Source organism: Pezoporus flaviventris, unplaced genomic scaffold, assembly GCF_033815535.1.
Source record: "Pezoporus flaviventris isolate CSIRO_AGI_PZ_B2104156 unplaced genomic scaffold, CSIRO_AGI_Pfla_v1 ptg000029l, whole genome shotgun sequence".
Taxonomy (NCBI): Eukaryota; Metazoa; Chordata; class Aves; order Psittaciformes; family Psittacidae; genus Pezoporus; species Pezoporus flaviventris.
The window spans coordinates 5,070,116-5,088,621 of record NW_026892577.1 but is presented as its reverse complement, the minus strand read 5'-3'; the positions used below and the strand labels follow the sequence as shown (position 1 = coordinate 5,088,621).

The 18,506-nt window shown below is 41.2% G+C and overlaps 1 protein-coding gene across 11 annotated transcripts in view; it reads right to left on the bottom strand.

Annotated features, from left to right (window-relative positions):
- ABLIM1 (actin binding LIM protein 1) overlaps window positions 1–18,506 on the bottom strand; it is a 191,962-nt gene that overhangs the window by 101,882 nt on the left and 71,574 nt on the right. The window contains exons 1-2 of one of the 11 annotated variants that reach the window (XM_061458689.1): window positions 13,838–14,147; window positions 178–312 (exon numbers count right to left, since the gene is read on the bottom strand). In XM_061458689.1, the coding sequence (XP_061314673.1) occupies window positions 178–312; window positions 13,838–13,853 (151 nt within the window). In that variant the 5' untranslated portion in view covers window positions 13,854–14,147. Of the gene's footprint in view, window positions 1–177; window positions 313–9,851; window positions 10,143–13,837; window positions 14,148–18,506 lie in introns of those variants that run through there. The other 10 variants (XM_061458687.1, XM_061458685.1, XM_061458686.1 and 7 more) reach the window with 10 other exon arrangements.

The following is an 18,506-nucleotide window of genomic DNA, read 5'->3' as shown; positions in this document are numbered from 1 at the left end:
CATCCAGCCACTTCACTCCCTGTTGTTTACCCTCCCCATCCACAAATCCTTCAGATCCTGAGCAACCACAATAGCCTGCAATTGGCTGCTTGCAGGAAGTGTGAGCTGTCATCACATGGCTCGAGGTATATTTGCACAAACAGATTCATTTCTACTAGATGAACACCCAGGTCCTACCTTTGCAGGTGAAGCATTTGATGTGAAAGTGTCTGGCCTGAACACGAAGTACTTCCCCTTTACATGGCTCCCCACATTTATGGCAGTGGATGACGGGCTTTTCAGAGGGGTGGTGAGGCTCCTGAGGATGGGCCACTGTAAAACAAGAGAATACAATTTAAACCCAAACAAGAAAGATGTTTTCTCCTGTACATAAAACCATTCTCAGACACTTTCCATCATGATCCAAATGCATCTGTTCACGTTTTACACTCATCTAAAAAGTCACCACCTATTTTAAATATAGCCTTTCCATAAACCAGTAGTTTAAGCCATTCGCATCAATTACTGCCTCTTTCCACTGAGACTGCCATAGAAAGACAAGGAAAAATTCCCCTCTCAGTTTCACTGCCATGAAGTGTTTCAGAATGCCTAGGCTTTTCTTTCAAGAACATGAGTGTGTGCAAACCATTCAATGAGCACACAAGGCAACAAGAACTGGGCTATTTTAATACAAAAAAGGGATTCATTCCATTTGCTTGGATTGTAAGGAAAGCAATTCCAAATAATGTTTTGGGAAACCAGATGAACCAAGCAGCCTGACTTTGCATGCAAATGACTATGGTGAATAGAAACTACAAACATCCCCATTTTCCTACAGCACATACCTAACACAGGGAAAGCACATTTGAAGCGCAAAGAAAGCAATGTTATTTGTTTCTACTGCCATTAATTCTGTATTATAAACTCCATGCAGAAAAGACTCTCTGCATGTAAGTTAGAGATATTATGAGTAGAAAGAAATGACCAAAGCATCTGAAATACAGTCAGGTAGACAAAATTCCAGATACTGATCATTGATCAGCTAACCCACAGCCCAGAGCAGAGCTTGGATAGGAACAGGAAAGGTTTTTGTCAACTTTATTGTGTATTTCACTGTTGCAGTAAAAGTTTTACTGCTCCACATTTGGCTTCCATAAAAAGATGTTTAACTTTCCCTTCAGATGTGCCTTGTGGCAGTTTGGGGCCCCAGTAGCAATGCTCGGGCGTAAGCTAATGCAAGATTGAGTCTCAACTGTACTGTTTGAGGTGGAAAATATTACTCAGAATGTTCCCAAACAAACGATGTTCCTTCAGATCCCCCTCCCACATCCCATTCTAGCAGTAGAAAGTTGTCCTCCTTGTAATACTGTACTCAAACTAGTGATGCTCATTGGAACATTTCAAAGAAACATACCTCTCTCTCAACGCCTCTGTCTTTGTATAATTGCTGTTCTGACTTTCCCGGCCTGCAAAGTGCTGATACACCCACATCACCCTCACTGGGAATCATTATTATTTAATCTGTGTTTTCTGGAGCTCTTTTCTTTTCCTGATCAATTCCTGACATCTCCCCAGACAGGTGTATGACTTTTTTTCCCCCCTCACATCACTGCTCATGGGTACCTTGCTTGTATTTCCCGCACCATTTTCCTCCCCTTCTTCAATGATTTTCTAGGGAAAAAGCCCAATTGCTTCATCAAGTCCTTCTATACTACTCTATAAATGGCTTAGTGAAGAAATGCTGCTATCATTCTCCATTATATAAATACAAGAGTAATAATAAAAAAGCCCAATATGTGATTAAAGCAGTAACAGCATCAAGAATGGAGGATAACAAATATTCCAAGCAACAATTTCTGCTGTAAATCCAGCCAAACTAATAGGGCAGCTGCTATTTGGTTCTTACCACCCTCATCACCATTCTTCAAAGAAAAAGGCTGAATTCTTCCACTCAAGCTTAAAGTTTTTAATACCTCCTCTCTGGTAGCTCATTTCAACTATTTCCCTTGAGCAGTTATTCAGCTCATACTGGTGAACAGAATGCAGTTGGCAATGCCAGTCAGTATTCCAATTAGAAGGTCCATTTAAATAAGAGCCCAGTGAATGCTTTGCCTTGAGTGAACCTCATCTAATAGTCTGCACTGCAATACTGTTTCTGGAGCAGAAGTTATTCTTCCAAACAAGACTATTAACTATTAACTTGTAACCAAGGAAACACATAGTTTTTGTAATGAGAAAGGAAGAAAGAAAATAAGAGACAAACAGAGATACAAGTGTTAGCAAAGTAAATTATTATGAGGAAAATTCCTTCTCAGATCCAGGCAGCCTGAGAAGAGCCTGATGCCAAGTGAAGAAAAGGCAACAGAACGGACTTCCAAAATTTTTCAGATGAGGAATTGGATGTAGGATTTGGGCAAATGCTCCCCAGGATTTATACAGTGCAACATGAAACCTGTACCTGCAACATTTTGCTTTCTTAAACTCACATGTGGAAGGTACCCTAACACATTCTGCATGCCAGGTTACAGATTTTCTGGTATTGAACTGAAACACAAGTTTTTGCTTCTTACCAGAGAATAAATAAATGTTTTCAAGACTGATCTAATGATGCAATTTTCTTCCAGTTCTACTTTTACAGCCATTTAAATGAATACAAATACTGCCAGTTACTATTTCCAGCCTGACATCTTAAATGAAGCTGATTACAGAACATGTAAATTGTGAGCTGCTTTGGGTCTGAAAACCCTGAGCTAAGAGCTAAATTCATCTCCTCATGGGGATTTCACATCTTGAGTCAGTAAATATTTCAGGCTATGCCTGCACTAACCCTCCCCACATCAGCTGCGTGCTAGAGAACACTTTCTCAGGCATCATGCACTAGCAGCAAGTGCAATAAGGCCACTCTAAATCATGACTAAGACAATAACAGATTCCAGGCAGTGCAACTAGTGACAGGACATAAATTTTGGATCTGGATAACCCAGATTCCAACCCCTGCTCCACAACAGATATATGAGCTCTTTGGCTGGCATGCCCTTAACTCTAAAGTCAGACAGCTAAGTTCAGCTAAAGTCTCTGGGCCTGTAACCCATCAGCTTAAAATTAAGTTATCTGAATGTTTTAGTTTCTTTGTGTCTTGTGTACTCCTGATTGCAAAGCAGGTGTAACAGTGCTGTCAGACTCACCCTGCGTGAGGATAAATACAGCTACAAGTGTCCCAGGCATTGGGATAGAAAGAGTCTCAAAAGCAACTACAACAGTAAGTTGGTCCTGATGGTCACACATGCCACATCATCCATATTTCTGGAAGCAGTATTCACTGGGAAGTGTGCAAGTGGACAAACACCAGCTTTGAGGAGCTGCACTACCTTTAGTGAGGTTTCAAATCCAAATATATTAACACCACAACTATCTTCCAAATTAAAGAAATTAAAAAGAACATAAACCATCAACTTTCTGAGGGAGAGATGCTACCAGAGCAACAGATTCTTGGTTCAGTACCGTCTTCATATCAGTAAGTACAACCTTACAGCATGGGTAGTATAATATAAAAATAAGTCAAGTATTTCCCAGTTCCATTATACTGATGCGAATCAATACTTGCCTACATACAGATGATGTCTAGCTGTGATTTTATCAGTGTAGCCCCAAGGACCATAACAAAGCGCATGGATCCTTTTGCATAACATTAAATATAACGTATCTATCAGTCTAGCTCAAGGTGCAAATGCCTGCTAACACAACGGATCTAATTTCAAACAAGTATCATCCCATTAAATGTACCTAGGCTACCGACTGAACTGCGTTTCTTAAATGGGCTCTAGTTAAACAAGTGCAGTGTCTGCACTTGAACAAAGGCATGCTGGAAGCAGGCACACGGATCAAACAGATGCAACATTTTCTTTGAATGTTTAGTCTTATTTTTAGTCCTTCAGCACATTTCAGGTTTAAGTATGAAAGTTCCAGTACCTATAGAAGCCTAAGCTGTCATAGTGAGGCTTTACAATCTTACAGAGACTGATTACAAGAGGTCATCAGTAAAACTTTTCCAAAGTTCCAAGTTGCTTTATAGCAGCTTTAACTTCCAATGCTGCTGGGCACTGCCTACAGACATATGCTTTTTCTTCATTAATGAACAAAATCTCTGGTCAGAGATGTACACAGAACTTTAAGCTACACTGACACTTCCACTCCTGCTTATAAGGCCAGCTTAAATGAATAATCAATGACTAATTAATGCTTTAAGCTCATTTAGACTTCCAATGAGACAAATCAATGTCTCATTACACATCCAAGTTTCCCAGAGTAACACATACGCTGACTGGAACAACTGGGAAGTCTGAATTACATTGTTTAATGATTGGGGTGAAGAAAGAAAAGAAATATATAAATCAATAGCACCTTCTATAAGGAAACAGTCTTTGTCACTGGGGTATTGCTCTGTGCTACCATCACTCCATAGACATATCACCATGATTTTTGCCACCCCTTATGTTCCCTTGTGAATCATGCAATGCTGGCTTCATTACATGTTACAACTGCACTATTTTGAGGTAAATTCAAAAGCAGCTCTACCAGCTCAAGAGTACTTCTTACTGCATTTTATCAAAGCATCTCAAAATAATCCCAGATCTGCAAAGAAACAATTAAAAAGAGCCAGAGAAGAGCAGTAACGACCCAACGTTCATGTGAGAAACCAAAGGCACTCTGAGCAAAAGGAAGGAATTCATTCCCTGCACAAAGTTTAAAGCTGTTGTGCCAGTGGTGTTTTATGTAGAGCAGATCATTGTCCAAAGGTTTAATAGCAATTACAGGTTTTGCTGCATCAGCCAGAAAAAGGACCTCAGTACTCATAGCAACCCCTTCTGAAATGGAAATCACAGCAACTACCTGAAGAATAACGGTTGGTGAATTAAAGAAAGTGATGGAAATAAACACTGCAGCCTCCTTTATTGATGGTTCTCTCCCTGAACACAGAGCTGTTAGGAAACCAAAGACCCACGCTAAGTGAGCCTTAGCTGCAGATTCTTGCTGGCAAGGCTCCATGGCTCTGCTGCAAGCCAGAAAATACTTCAGCTTTTTATTGGAAGGCTGAAAGAAGCTTCTGGGAAGCGCCTTGCTGCGCGTATGCTGCAACACAGAGGTCAGCAGAATACGCTGTGCTGGGTTCTGCTCTAAGCTGAAGTAAAAAGCAGCTTCCTCTACATTTAAACAAGAGGAGGATATGGGCTACTGGTCTTCTAAAGACGAATTTTTTCATTTCCACATTCGTATGCCTACCTTCACAAATAAACCTGGAGTTATGCTCAAGTCTATCCATGTTGGAGCAGGTGTAACTTCAAGCTTTATGCTAGCATATACAACTTCTATGAGTTATAGCTCTGCAATCTCTGGGCTCTTTTGCATAGCACTGAGAACATGCTGCGCCTGTAGCAGCACAGGCAAGGGGACTCTCAGGATTTCACAGACATGTCCTTTATATTTTAAGAGTGGCCTAATACAGTCAGCATGCTCTGAATGGCTAACTTGCCACTAGCTGCTGTGCTGGCTAGGCTGAAGACTGAACTATTAAGAAGGACAAATAAAGCAAAGATTTAACGTTGTGAAACTATTGCATAGTTTTTTGCTAGTCCTCACTCTTTGTTTTCAAGAATGATTTCAGGCCATCAATTCTTAAATTCATTTACAGGATGCGAAGTTCAAACCTGAAGGTCTAAGTGTTAAGATTTCCTCAGCCTCTGATGCTGTCAAGCAACTCCAGCTGGGCAGCCTCCTGCTTGGGACAGGGCAGAGGAGGCAGGTAGGCACAGTGCACAGGACCGCAAGCTGTGAAAAGAGCTGTTCTGAGATGAAAGGTGCTAGGGACACATCACATAACCAAGTTCAAGAACCAAATCTGGCTTATCACTTCTTCATGCTCTCTTCAGAAAGAGAGAAGAAGTAATTTTCTCCCATCCTTTGTGTCTCTTACAGGTCTGCAACCCCTGGTTTGTAAAGCTTGTCTATAGCCCACACGCTCTCTGAGGAATTTCTCTTTCATGAAAGCCCAGCACAGTGGAGCCTTGAGGAGGCTGAAATACCTATTAAAAGAAAGGGGTGAAAAAATGCAGTGTCATTTTGCTTATCTGCAGACTCAGGTCCTGAATCTTAAATCTGTAAAAATCCTATCACCTAAGGTGACCAAACAGGAACTGAGACTGAAATCAACCCCCCTAGCTGACACAGATAAAGAAACCACTGCAACCACTACCCACAGGTATCAAACAGAGATCTTCAGGAATTCCAGGATATCCCAGAAGGAGAGAGTGCCATAAAGAGATACTAGTGAGCTGCATGCCTACACATGCATGAAAAAGCCTAAGGCAAAATCCTAGACTGTAGCTTGCTCATACTACTGCCACTCAAATCACATCTGAAGACTCATTTTAAAACTCTCTCTTCCTGTAAATGTATCTGTATTGTGCCTACATTTTGCCAATTTGTCTTATATTTTTGCTGTCTACATATAATGACAGTAGCTATTTTAAAAAAAGGCATAAGAAAATCCTTAAACTTATAGCCATTTTTAAGTGTTTTCTGATATTTTCCAGAAGGGTATTGTTATTATTGTTATTTTCCCTTCCAATTCATCTGCCACTGAAAACTGTGGATGCAAACAGGACCACAGTAGCAATCAGGACACTTCAGGACATTATCTCTTTTGGCACTGTAAAAGCCAGTGCCCTAATCATGGTAATACGTGGTACAAACACACATGAGAGAACATTACCTGGCCAGTGCATTCATACTAACAGGATAAGGCACCAGCAGCTCTCTCCTGTGTTAACTCACACCCCTTTTATTGGGGTGCTGGTGGGATGTAAGTTAGAGCTTAGCATATAGAGTAGAGCAGGAAAGAAAGGTGGATTATGGGAGAAAGACATGCAATGATGGACAATATGGCCCATGTCTGTTCTGGTTTAGGTCCAGAAAGAAGCACAACTGATTCTCTCCACAACTACCTGAAAGAAGGATGGGGAGAAGAGGCAGCTGGTCTCTTTTCCCAAGTAACAAGTGATAGGACACCTACACCTCACAAACATTTGCAGTGTAAAAGTCAATTCCTTGAGGTGTATTATTTCAACAATAAATAATGGGTGTGCTCTGGAAGGCTATCAACTTTTACCACTATATGGTAAATGGTCAGTGCTTCCTCTGTGATGGTCCAATACAGTACTCCTGAACATAGCCCATTCTTGGGCTAGCACTTCAAGCACTGTATAGCAAGCAGACAATCTCAAATACATCAAATCCCTTTTTGAGGTGCCTTTGGAGAAAAAAGTAAAATACAAATGAAACTGCTTCTTTGAACAAAGAAGCCATTTATTGACCCTTGTTTGTGCCAGCAGCAATAAAAGATAACCCTAACTGCTCTGCAAGGTTGTGTTTATATTTGGATCACTTCTTTAAGTTGGTGTCATATTAAGATCCCACTTCTGTAGCAGATCCTGAACTAATATGGAGTTCCACAATACTGCCATGTAGATTATACTAACATCTGTGGTTTCAGACTGGTGCACACAGCACTGGGAATTAGGGAGCTATCCCACTGACACTGTTTACAGAACCTTGCCCATTAGACTCTCGTTCAGCACAAATGCAACAGCATTGCACTTCTGAACAGCTGGTGTTACTTGACTTGACCCTTATTTTAACAGTTACTCCTTACTTTGCAGCTTAGAGGTGTTTTCTCAGCTTTTCTCTATTTTTTGCCCTGTCTATATGGAATATAACAACATATCTTGAGGTCCTTTCCAACCCAAACTATTCTATGATTCTATATAACATGCACAGTTGGGCTATACAGGCATCTAGCATCCCTCGTATATAGCACATTATGATAAACCTATATAAAAGACAGTATTATTTCTCTCGTCTCATACACAACATGTCTCTTACATATCTCTTCTCACAGCTAACATACAGCTGAAAATGACTGCCATTAATCAAATACCTGACACTACTGCAAGAACATCACAAAGCCTCCAAAAATGGAGTCAGGCTTTGAGCAATGACTGAAGCACTTATTTAGCTTTAAATCCCAGTGATTCAATTAGACTCAACAAGATACTTTGCTGAAGAGAACAGGCTTAAGACAATGCCTAAGTGTTCTCCTCAGCCAGATCTCTTGTGAGCCTGAAAGCTATCCAGGCTCAGTGAAGGAAAGGATTAATCATCCTTTTGGGGATACCGACTGTTCTCTAGGTGGAAAACCAACTCTTGTTATAAATAATCCTTTTTAAATTAGTTATAGATTGCTCCCAGAAACAACAAAATCCTGTTCTCTGGCTTCTCCCATCCATAGGGCATAGCACATTTTGATTAGCGCAACTTGGACTTTTCCCCTGGTATGCATTAATTTTTCCACAAAAGGAATTGATTCTCCTACAGCATCAGGCCAAATTATCATCCTAACTTGCAAGTTCTTTCCTACCAAGCATCCCACCCTCCCTCTGGAAAAACATTCCTTTGCCCAAGTTTAATGTATTTTAAACATGCACGATTTCACTATGCCAAGATTCTATCTTTAAAAGCCTTGCCTTTTGAATTCTTGTCCATGAAAACCAACCATATAATTTGCTCTCTACTCATTTGTTATTCAACATAACCAGCAAGGCTTTGGAAGCAAGGGTGTTGCAGTAGTGACGTGGGTTGGAGGCAGTCATGGACCACATTGTGCTGGTCACAAATGGTTCCAATCAGCTCAGCAGTGGATAAAATGGACCTGCACATCAAAACTAAAACAGGGGAGCACAAACATATACGTATGCAAAAACATATACGTAAAAACAAGCAGGAAAGGACATTGAAAGGAGAGACCCTCAGCAGGAGACAAGAGAAATGCCAGAGCACCAAGGATACTGAAACACAGAGGAGACAACGCTAGGGCAAGAGAGACACCGAAGCACAGATAAGAGAAACAAAAACGATGCCAGGGCAGGAGAACTGCTAAGGAAAGCAAGCTGCCCCAAGCAGGGACAGAGAGGAGGCTCAAGAGGAGGGACAAATCTAAAAGGACTGTGGCCAGCAGAGGAACCCGTGGTGCAATAACATAGGAAAAAAACAGAGCAACAAAATGAAAGGAATAATGATGCACTGAGCCCAGCCTCCTGCACTGCCCTTACTGCACCAAGGGTACTGAGTGCAATGTGTGGCATGGGGACCGGGGACCAGAAAGGGGAAGAAGTGTCCAGAGAGGAGCTGAGGTGTGTTTCCCCAAGTGGGTCTTTGCTTGCTTTTATTATCAACACCAGAATCAGTAATTAAAAGTTTATTAGCTGCCAATAAATTAAATTGATTGGATCTCCCCTACTCAAAACTGGGGTTTGGCCCACACCACTTGCTATTTCGGATGGTGAAACAGCTTAACTGCCTCTACCACTACCTGAAACCATGAACTCTGTAGTCTCAAACGTAATGGCTAAAACCACTTCACCCTCCCCTTCAGTGAGATCAACAGCACAAGTTCTCCCATTTCTCACTACAAAATAACTGCCATTGCATCTTCAGAGAGCTGGTTTCTATATGCAGCTGGGGTGCAAGAAATGCATGGAATTTCACTACTGAAACAGGGGGAGCCAGGCATGGCAGGATTGCACACTGCTTGCCTGACTGTGGATATGAGCATTCGTTCCCTCACGTGAACTAAATGCTATTTAAAAAGAACTAAAATCACCAATGCAAACATGCCTGATTTGGCACCTCCTGGGTTATTTCTGTTTCTCTCAGTATCAATGCTGTACAGCAGAACTGCAATTTGAAACTTAATATTAAAAGTAAATTTAGAAAGAGAAAGTACAGAATAAGCAGCAAGACACTTATAAGACATTCACATACCGCTGGATCCGGTTTGTTGCTCAAGCACAAGTAGTTAAATCCCAAGACTGAGACTTCCTTGCCATAGCTGTGAGCCAAAGTAAAAGAAAACTCTCTGCTCCAAAGACTTCGAATCCAAATAATTGAGGCAGACAAGAGGAATGTTCTTATCCTCATTTTACAGATTAACACAAGGAGAGATCAAATTACTTCCCCAAGGTCACCTTAAGAGCCTCGAACACAGAGCTGTTCCACAGCTTAGTACTTTAACTACAAGAGTATTTGTTAACATCTACTACTACATGTATTTACTAAATGATTTCTCTGCAGCTTGTGGAAGGTAGCACATAGACTAAAGCAAAACCAAACCCCAAATGTGCAGACCCAAAAGCAAACTGTCAAGTAGAACTGAATTTAATACTAAGTAAACTGAAGCAAAAATAAAGTGAAACTCCCCATCCTCCCCCTGCCGAGGTGTATTGCATAATCCTGTCATGTGCTCCAAAACCAACTAACTTGGAGATTTTCCCAGGTCACCTGGGGTTGAAGGTTCCAAAGTCAGAAGTTCAGATCAAGACCATGTTTCATTAGCAGCCGTGACACTGAGACAGTGTCAGGACCCAAATCCCATTATTCAACATTTTCTTGATTCATGATGGGAATAAATATTAAGACTGCAAATACACAGAGCACTGGAGAGACAGTGTTTGGGATAGAGAACACCTTTAAGTTAACACACAGGTAACATGTTGCATGCTCTTCAAGGAGCTGAACTGCTCTAAAGCAGTTCCATTTACAACAAACCAAAAAGCTTTTGGGTTATGCAACTGGAAAGTAAGACATGACTGGAGCTACTGCAAGCATAAGAACAGTCCTCTTGGTTATAACCTTCAGGGGTATTAGCCTCATGCTTTACCAAAAGTATGAAGAAACAAAACCACAGAACTAAATCTCTCTGCAAGACTGAACTAGACCATAAGACGGGGACAGTTGTTAGAACATGGAATCACAATGTAGCTTACTGCAACTTGGCACCCAGTAGGTGCCAGCATCTACCCTTCAACAGAATCAGTATGTGAAGAACAGAAATCATAAAGCCTCTATATCCACTTCTTTAATCCAAAGGATCATCAACCCTTCCTCTTTTCTCTTCTTGTCCTTCCAAGCATGGAGAAGTTTGGCATGAATAGATGCTAATCCACTATCATAGGTTTGCCTGTGTATGGTCCAGTCCAAAACCTCATCAGGTACAAAGCTGACTCCCAATATGCTCTTGCAGACTTGGCAGGTCTATGACAGTCTTCTTATCAGCTGGTCAAGAAATCAAGGCTTAATCCTCAGTTTATGTGAACTAGTGGAGACAAAAATGAAGCTACAACACTTGTATCACCCAGCAACATGGCTGGGAAGCTCACAATTTACACATCGAAGCACTAAGAATGCAGATTATTCAATATGGGTTTTAAATTGCAGAAGAGAAATAATAACAAGACATGCATATGTGCATGCAAGCTTTATTTCCATTAAAGGGTATAAAGAGCGAAAGTTGCTCTTGGATGCAGCACAGTAACAATTCAGCTGAGTAACTAGATAATAAGGGCTCATAATGGGAAATAGATAAGTACACAGCCAGAGCCAGGGAAGTACGGTATCAGTCAGACATAATTTAGGAAGCGCCATTTGGTGTCAGCAGAAAACACCCTGGCCTCAGGATTTTTTTTTGTGTATGAACTAACCAGGCAGACACTGAAATCATCCCACAATATGAGCATAATGAACCATGCTAATTTGCTGAAATCTGTTACTAACCCGTTTGCAATTCACTGGATTGGAACTGCATTTTTCTCATTGAAACCAGCCCCTCCAGTGCCTGGTTAACATGTTTATGAAATGACATGGCCTGAATGCATTTTCAGCTTGCTCAAACAGCAGCTCAAGCAGTGGCTGGAAGGCAGGGTACCAGCTGTACTGTACTGGCCTGCATTTTGCAAGAGCATCACTCTAGAGAATGGTATTAGTAGCAGCTTCTTAGTAGTAAATAACTCCTGACCTGTGTAAAGTAAGGGGGGGGGGGGGGGGGGGGGGGAATAAAGGGAAAAGAGGCAAAAAAAAAAAAGGAGCAGGGAAGAAAACAGATGAAAACCAAACAACTTTGTTGGAGAAATCATTTCAAAGTAATAAGGTAGAAAGGCAAAACGCTAAACAGATACTATCTCTTCTCATTCTGCAGCCATGAGATATGAAACAGCAGTAGTTGTACATCAAAATCAAAGACAGTTATTTCAGTCATTATCTGTGTGAACAGAAAAAATTATATCCAATATCAATATTAATAGCCATTATAAATAACGCATTAAACTTGGGGAGGAGGAAAGGAAGCAATTTAAACACAAGCCTTTAGCACATTTTCAACCAGTTACTGTCGAGTTTTCCCTCTTGTTTTTTATACAAATGACAGGCTCATTTTAATTTTCTTACAGGTATATGATATCTTTCATAGTGTAAGACACTAGAATTGTGTTTTCAGGGCACTCTTAAGTACAGCCCCATGTAGCTCAGGGAGCCCAATGAACTGAGCATCAGGAGGGTGAGGAGCAGAAACATGCCAAAGGATCAAAACTGAACAAACCCACAGCTAAAAGGCTACACATATTTTATGCGCGCTTCAAGAAAAATCAGCAGCCTGATTTTAAAATGCATCTTAGAAAACAAGCAACAATTACAATAACACCCTCACTTTTCTGAACAGACAAGTGGCATAGTTGATTAAAATGATGCAGAGAACCTTGCACTTTCAAGGATTTGGGGTGAAGCTGCTACTGAAATCCCCCCCTGTGGCTTACTGATACTGTTAGCAGGTCAACAGTTCACCACTGCCATTATAAAAATGATCCTGTAACTTTGAAGTAATGGATCTCAAACCTTCTAAGTTGCCAATACTATTTATGCTGGACCACTGCTCTTCCTCAACCAAAATTATCAGGAGATTGTACAAGTTATGACTTTAACTCTCTTGGTATGTCTGACACACTACGGCAGGCTATAGAGATATTTGTCCTTCTATCTTCAACCTAAACATCTACAAAGCTAAATTCATTCCATTTATTTCATTTAAAGCATTAAAAAAATCTTAATGTGGGTGTTCAGAGTTCAAGAACTGCTCACTCTCATTCAACTTAACTACTTCTTGGCTCTTTCTTTGCTAATTTGAATTTATCCCACATTACCTTTTACAGAGTCCTCAAAAGTAAAGAGGACAGATCCTGTTCTTCGCAAAACAGAGACTAAGGCTGAATCTACTAGTAATGATAACATAATGCTCCAAACCCACATCCAATCCACTAATGAAATACAATTCACAATGTATTTCACATCTTCAGAATGCAATAGAAGATACAGACTACTATTACCACAAGGAAAGACCACACAACCATTTCTACATGCTTCAACTAGTAAGTACTCCTGTAGGAGGCTTTCAATGTTATTTATAGGTAACAGAAACTGATACCTAATTTACTGCTGCAATATCCAAACAGTATACAAAATCTCACATAACCCATTTTTTCATTAAAAGGTAAAAAAATGACCCTTTCAAGTCCAGACTTGCTGAATATATTAATGTTTAACATTAAAATATTAAGGTAACTGCTTTGGTGGCCAAAGCTCTTTGAACTGTAGCAAATACAGGCAAAAAACAGTCAACAGCAAACTTGGGTTAAATCACATTAAAAGAAAATATATGTACACAGCGAAGGAACCCAGCTGTGCAAACATGCTTAATCAGGTGTGTTCCAGCTTCTCCCCTTATTAAAACACAACAGAGGGTGATATTAAAACAGATAATCAGTGCAATCCACTGCAGGTTTTGACACATCCCCTTTATAGAAAACAGCAACTGTCAGTCAAAGCATGCTTCATTTTTAATTTGAGGGTTTAAACCTCAGGTGAGGCTGGCACCTGAGGTTGTTACAGCTCCAGTCTATCAATCAATAAACACAATTACCTTTTTCTTTCACCATGGCAAACGAATTTTCTTTGTCGGGGAAGCAGCAAGAATTAGCTGCAGTAATTTCAACACAATCTCTTTTCCAGCAGTGTCTGGCTGAGGTGGATTCGAAAAGAAAAAGGCAGCTTATTCCGTATAATGATCTCCCTCGGTCAGATTTCCCACAAGAGCTGATCAGGTCTGACTGCTCGTCACTGTCTCTTCTCGCGTCTCTTATCTTTCTCCACTGTGGTCTTTTCCTATGGCTAATGGCAGCTCATACCCTGCCTGTGGACTCTGCCCCTTGTGCTGAAACAACCAGCTACAGCTGCTGCTGTGGAACAAATGCTGAATTCCACCGTCCCTCATTTCCAGCCACTGACACCACCTTGCATTCCCCTGCCCTCGCAGAGCCGAGCTGGCAGTGCAATTTGCTCCTGAATGACGGGCAAAAGACTGCAAGGGAGAAGAAGTGAGAGAGAACAGGCGAGCTCTCCCAACACACACTGAAAGCTGCAGGAGTATTTATGAGCTTCCCATTATTTTATTTACTTAAACTCAGCCAGGATCAAGAGGGGAAATACAAAATGAACACAGACAAGTGCTGAGCAGAGTGCAGCAGCAGCTTTTCTATGGTGAGCGCTGTTTAGCCGCTCCTGGTTTTGGCTGTAAGCAAATACCAACTACTTGACCACAAAACACACTAATAAACAGTCTCACAATGCCTTCTGACCATAGTACGGAAGAGAGTAACATACAATCTGTGCAAGCTGGGAATGCCAACTCTGTTCGCTATCTTGAAATAATCAAATTAATGATAAAAATGAGCAGTGTCATTGCTCAGTGAGCACCTGGATTTAGAAGCATAGGCAGGGAGCACCAGATGAGAATCTTGCTTTCAGCTTGGTATTTGAAATACCAAATAATCATAAACCGATTGCAAACAAATACCAAATTGTAAACAACAACTCCTCTTATATTCCTCCTTTCGAGATGCTAGCCATAAATACTCAGGGAGTGAGGAGAGAGTAGCATACTGAAACAGCAGCACTTACACATGACTTTCACACCCAACAAAAAGCAGGAGTGTTGAATCTGCACATCAAACTGACCTTCCAATTTATGGGTTTCCGGGCACTGAACTCTACCTGAGAAAGGACCGTCAGTAAGCTGATGTTAAAACCCAAACAAAGCAACCCTTTACAATATTGCGAAGTCTCACCGTCTAATAGCAAGATTCAGAATATTTCTGTTTTCTATTAAAAGATACAGGTCAAAGTCAGGTGGGAAATAAAGCTTTCCTTTTGTACGTGTACTTTTAGTCACAGTTATGAAGAAAAGCTTGGAAACACCCTGAATCAAAACCCTGAATGGCCATTTAAAAACCTTAACGTGTATTATTTTTAATACATACATAGTGCCAGCATCAAGATTTGGGGGTACCTCTATCTATATGCTACTATATAGCTATATAGAACTATTACTATATGCCATGCCTCCTTCATAAATGACTTCATCCCTCATTTTAACTAGCTACCAGTGGCTTCAGCAATACAAGCCTATGCCATCATACTTTGGCTTGGGCAGTAAATTTCAGTATTGTTGTTTAGAGGTGGAGAAAATGACAAAGGGAAACGAGTTGACTTGCCAAAGACAGAGGTGACCTCAGTAGTAGAGAGCTGGGCTAAATATAAAGATATGCTGGGCTGAATTATGGGCAGATGCATTGAGCTATAGCTTCAACTTGACCACAACTCAGTGCACAATGTGCTTTAGGCTACATGATGGAGGTGCAATTCTGCTTATGCTACATCTCAAACAAATAGCTATGTTCAGTCCAGAGTCAGAGGAACCCCTATTTATCGAGGGCTGGATTTGGACTACAACTCACACCTCCACAAGGGAGTTCCTTCTCTATGCTATTCCATGTAGGGAGAGAAAAAGTAATGTAAAGAATCAATGTAGGCATCAGCCAGACAGAGCAGCAGATGGCTGATACCTGCTGGAAAAAAATCAGAGCGTGCACCCAGCGGTAAAAATATTTGCAGTAAATAAACTCTAAATGTTTTGTATAAATGCCACCAGAACAACAGCAAGAAATGAAACAAACCAGTGTGCCTCACCCAAAAGCTCGCTCTTATGCAGCAACAGCCTTTAATAAATAAAAAGAGAGACAGACATTCAGGCACATGCATGGGAGAAAAATAGTTATTCTATTCTAACAGATCTAGGCTGGCTTTCTATTGTTAGCAGTCTAACGGGTAAGAGCAGCACAGCCCAGGCAGTCTGGCATTCCTGCTTCTATGACTCAGTGTGTTACTATTAATAGCATTTGAGGCTTAATCGGGGAGCTGGGCTGAACCCCACCAACACATAATCCATCCTGTCACATCCCTGCCACACTGGAGCTGTCAGGTTGTAACTCAACCTGGCCATGCTCTTTCTCAAGCAGTATTTTGTAAACAGTTAGGGGTCAGCCCCCTCAAAGGGGCTCATCTGACCCTCATTCACAAAGATGTGATCTGATGTGCAGAGGACAGCCTATGGATACAGCCCCATGGACACTGTTAACCCCTTCCTGTGACCCTCAGACCCCCTTAAAAGGCTTGCAGTGATTATCATTCATTCTTTGCTCCAGCAGCTGCTGACACAGAAGCTGCCCATCGGTATCTGGACTTTCTGTTCTCCAAGTTCATTACCTCCATTTTTCACATGTGCTAGAGATTAGCACTGCTCTATCTCATCTCACCCGTGGCTGAATAGAAGCCTTTCCTCTCATCATTCAGCCATGGAAAGCTGCAATGTTAGACTACAACATGCACACAGAAATAAATTTAAAGATACAGACTGCAGTAAATCACACTGGAGATTTAGGAGTCAAATGTAATTTATTCCTGAGTGAAGAGATACAAAGAGCAGTGTAAATGAAACCTCTTTACCCCAGGATCATTTTTGCTTTTAATCTCATTGTTTTAAGCCTGAAGACTAAACTTCACCTTGCTGTATACTTCAGAATCGACTCTGATATCCTAAAGTGGAGGTGACAGGGGAATAGATAGCAATTCTAGAAACAAAACCCTGGTACTTATTGTTATTTAGAGGTGCTTATTTTAAAGGAAAACAAAATAACCTTTCTTCTTTAAATAAGCTTTTTGCACTGTACAAATTAAACAGTCTCCCTTGAACACAGTGTGGATGGAAGAATCACAAGTACACTATAGCCAAACATGCTTATATTGCTGTTATTTTCTGGTTAAAAATACCCTGTGCATTCAGCAAGAGGCACAAGAACCATACTGAGATCACTCCACAGAGGGAAGGAGTTAAACCAGTTTGTTTTGCTTTTACTCATACCTTGATAATGTTGAAGAATTATGTGTAAGATACTGAACAGTGCAGCCATGATTTCAGATTTGCTATTCTCATTTGAAAAGCTGGCTTTCATATTTTTATCTTCCTTTCATTCTTCACAGATGAGGTCATGGCTCACAAGTATCAACACAAGGTTTTTATGCAATCCCTTCAATACTGACTGATACCTCGTGTTCATCAACCAAAGAAGGAAACAGTCTGCTAGACAGCAGAAAGGGAAAGGGGAGAAGGTGCTTTATTAAGGAATACCCAAGAAAACAGCCCGTTTAATGTCCTTGCTTCCAGCAAACAGCCTGGCACAAACAGTTTTGATGATAAGCCTGCCACAGGCTTCCACAGCTTAACCATTGCACGACCTCCATCAACTGAGAGCCACCAAAGCCACCATTTGTATGCCTTGATTCTGGCTTTTTGCAAAACGCTCCCTTCTCCAGGAAGGAAGTGCCACACTCTCAACCTGCTCTAAATGTTATCCTGACTTAACTGTGCCTTCTCAGAGGAAAATCAGTAAGGTCAATATGGGATTTCTTGCAAAAGGCCCCTGATCCACCAGCGATCCCGCTTCCCTGATAAGGAAGCCCACAGCTTCCAGTTTTAGCATTCTCAAAAGCTATACCATTAAGCATTTCCTGGGTTCTGTTTCTCCTGAGCACACTCTCCTCCAGCAGTCTACTCCTCCAATGCCTCTCCCTCAGCCACATGGACAACTGACACATCTTTTCCATCTTTTGATAACAGCTCCAACAGCCGTGCTTCCTCAGGACTGTAGTATAAAAGACAGGCTGACAACTCGGGCAACTGATGACTTTGGTGAAGCTTTTCAGATTCATCCAGATGCACTGAGCAGAATTTGGCCTGTACCTGACAAAAACATTCCCCATACTAGGTGTGAATAGCTGTGTGTGTCCTCGTGAAGACCAGGTTGGACGAAGCCTTGGGTGACATGGTTTAGTGTGAGGTGTTCCTGCCCATGGCAGGGGGGTTGGAACTTGATGATCTCAAGGTCCTTTCCAACCCTAACTATTCTATGATTCTATGAATACAGACAATAACATGTTTAGTAAGGCTACTCTTGCATGTGTTGCTGTGCTGCCTCTCCAGGTCCTTACGAGCAAACTGCATGCAAAGTTCCTCTGTGGAAGTCATCCTATAACCCACAGACTGACCTCAGACCCTCTATGTTGAACTATTGCAGGTTTCAAACAGACTGTAGGAGTGGACACAGACCCATCAGGGAGGAATATAGTTGTTCTCTCTCTCCCAGACTGAGAGAACTGGGTGCCTTCAGCCTGGAGAAGAGAAGGCTCTGAAGAGA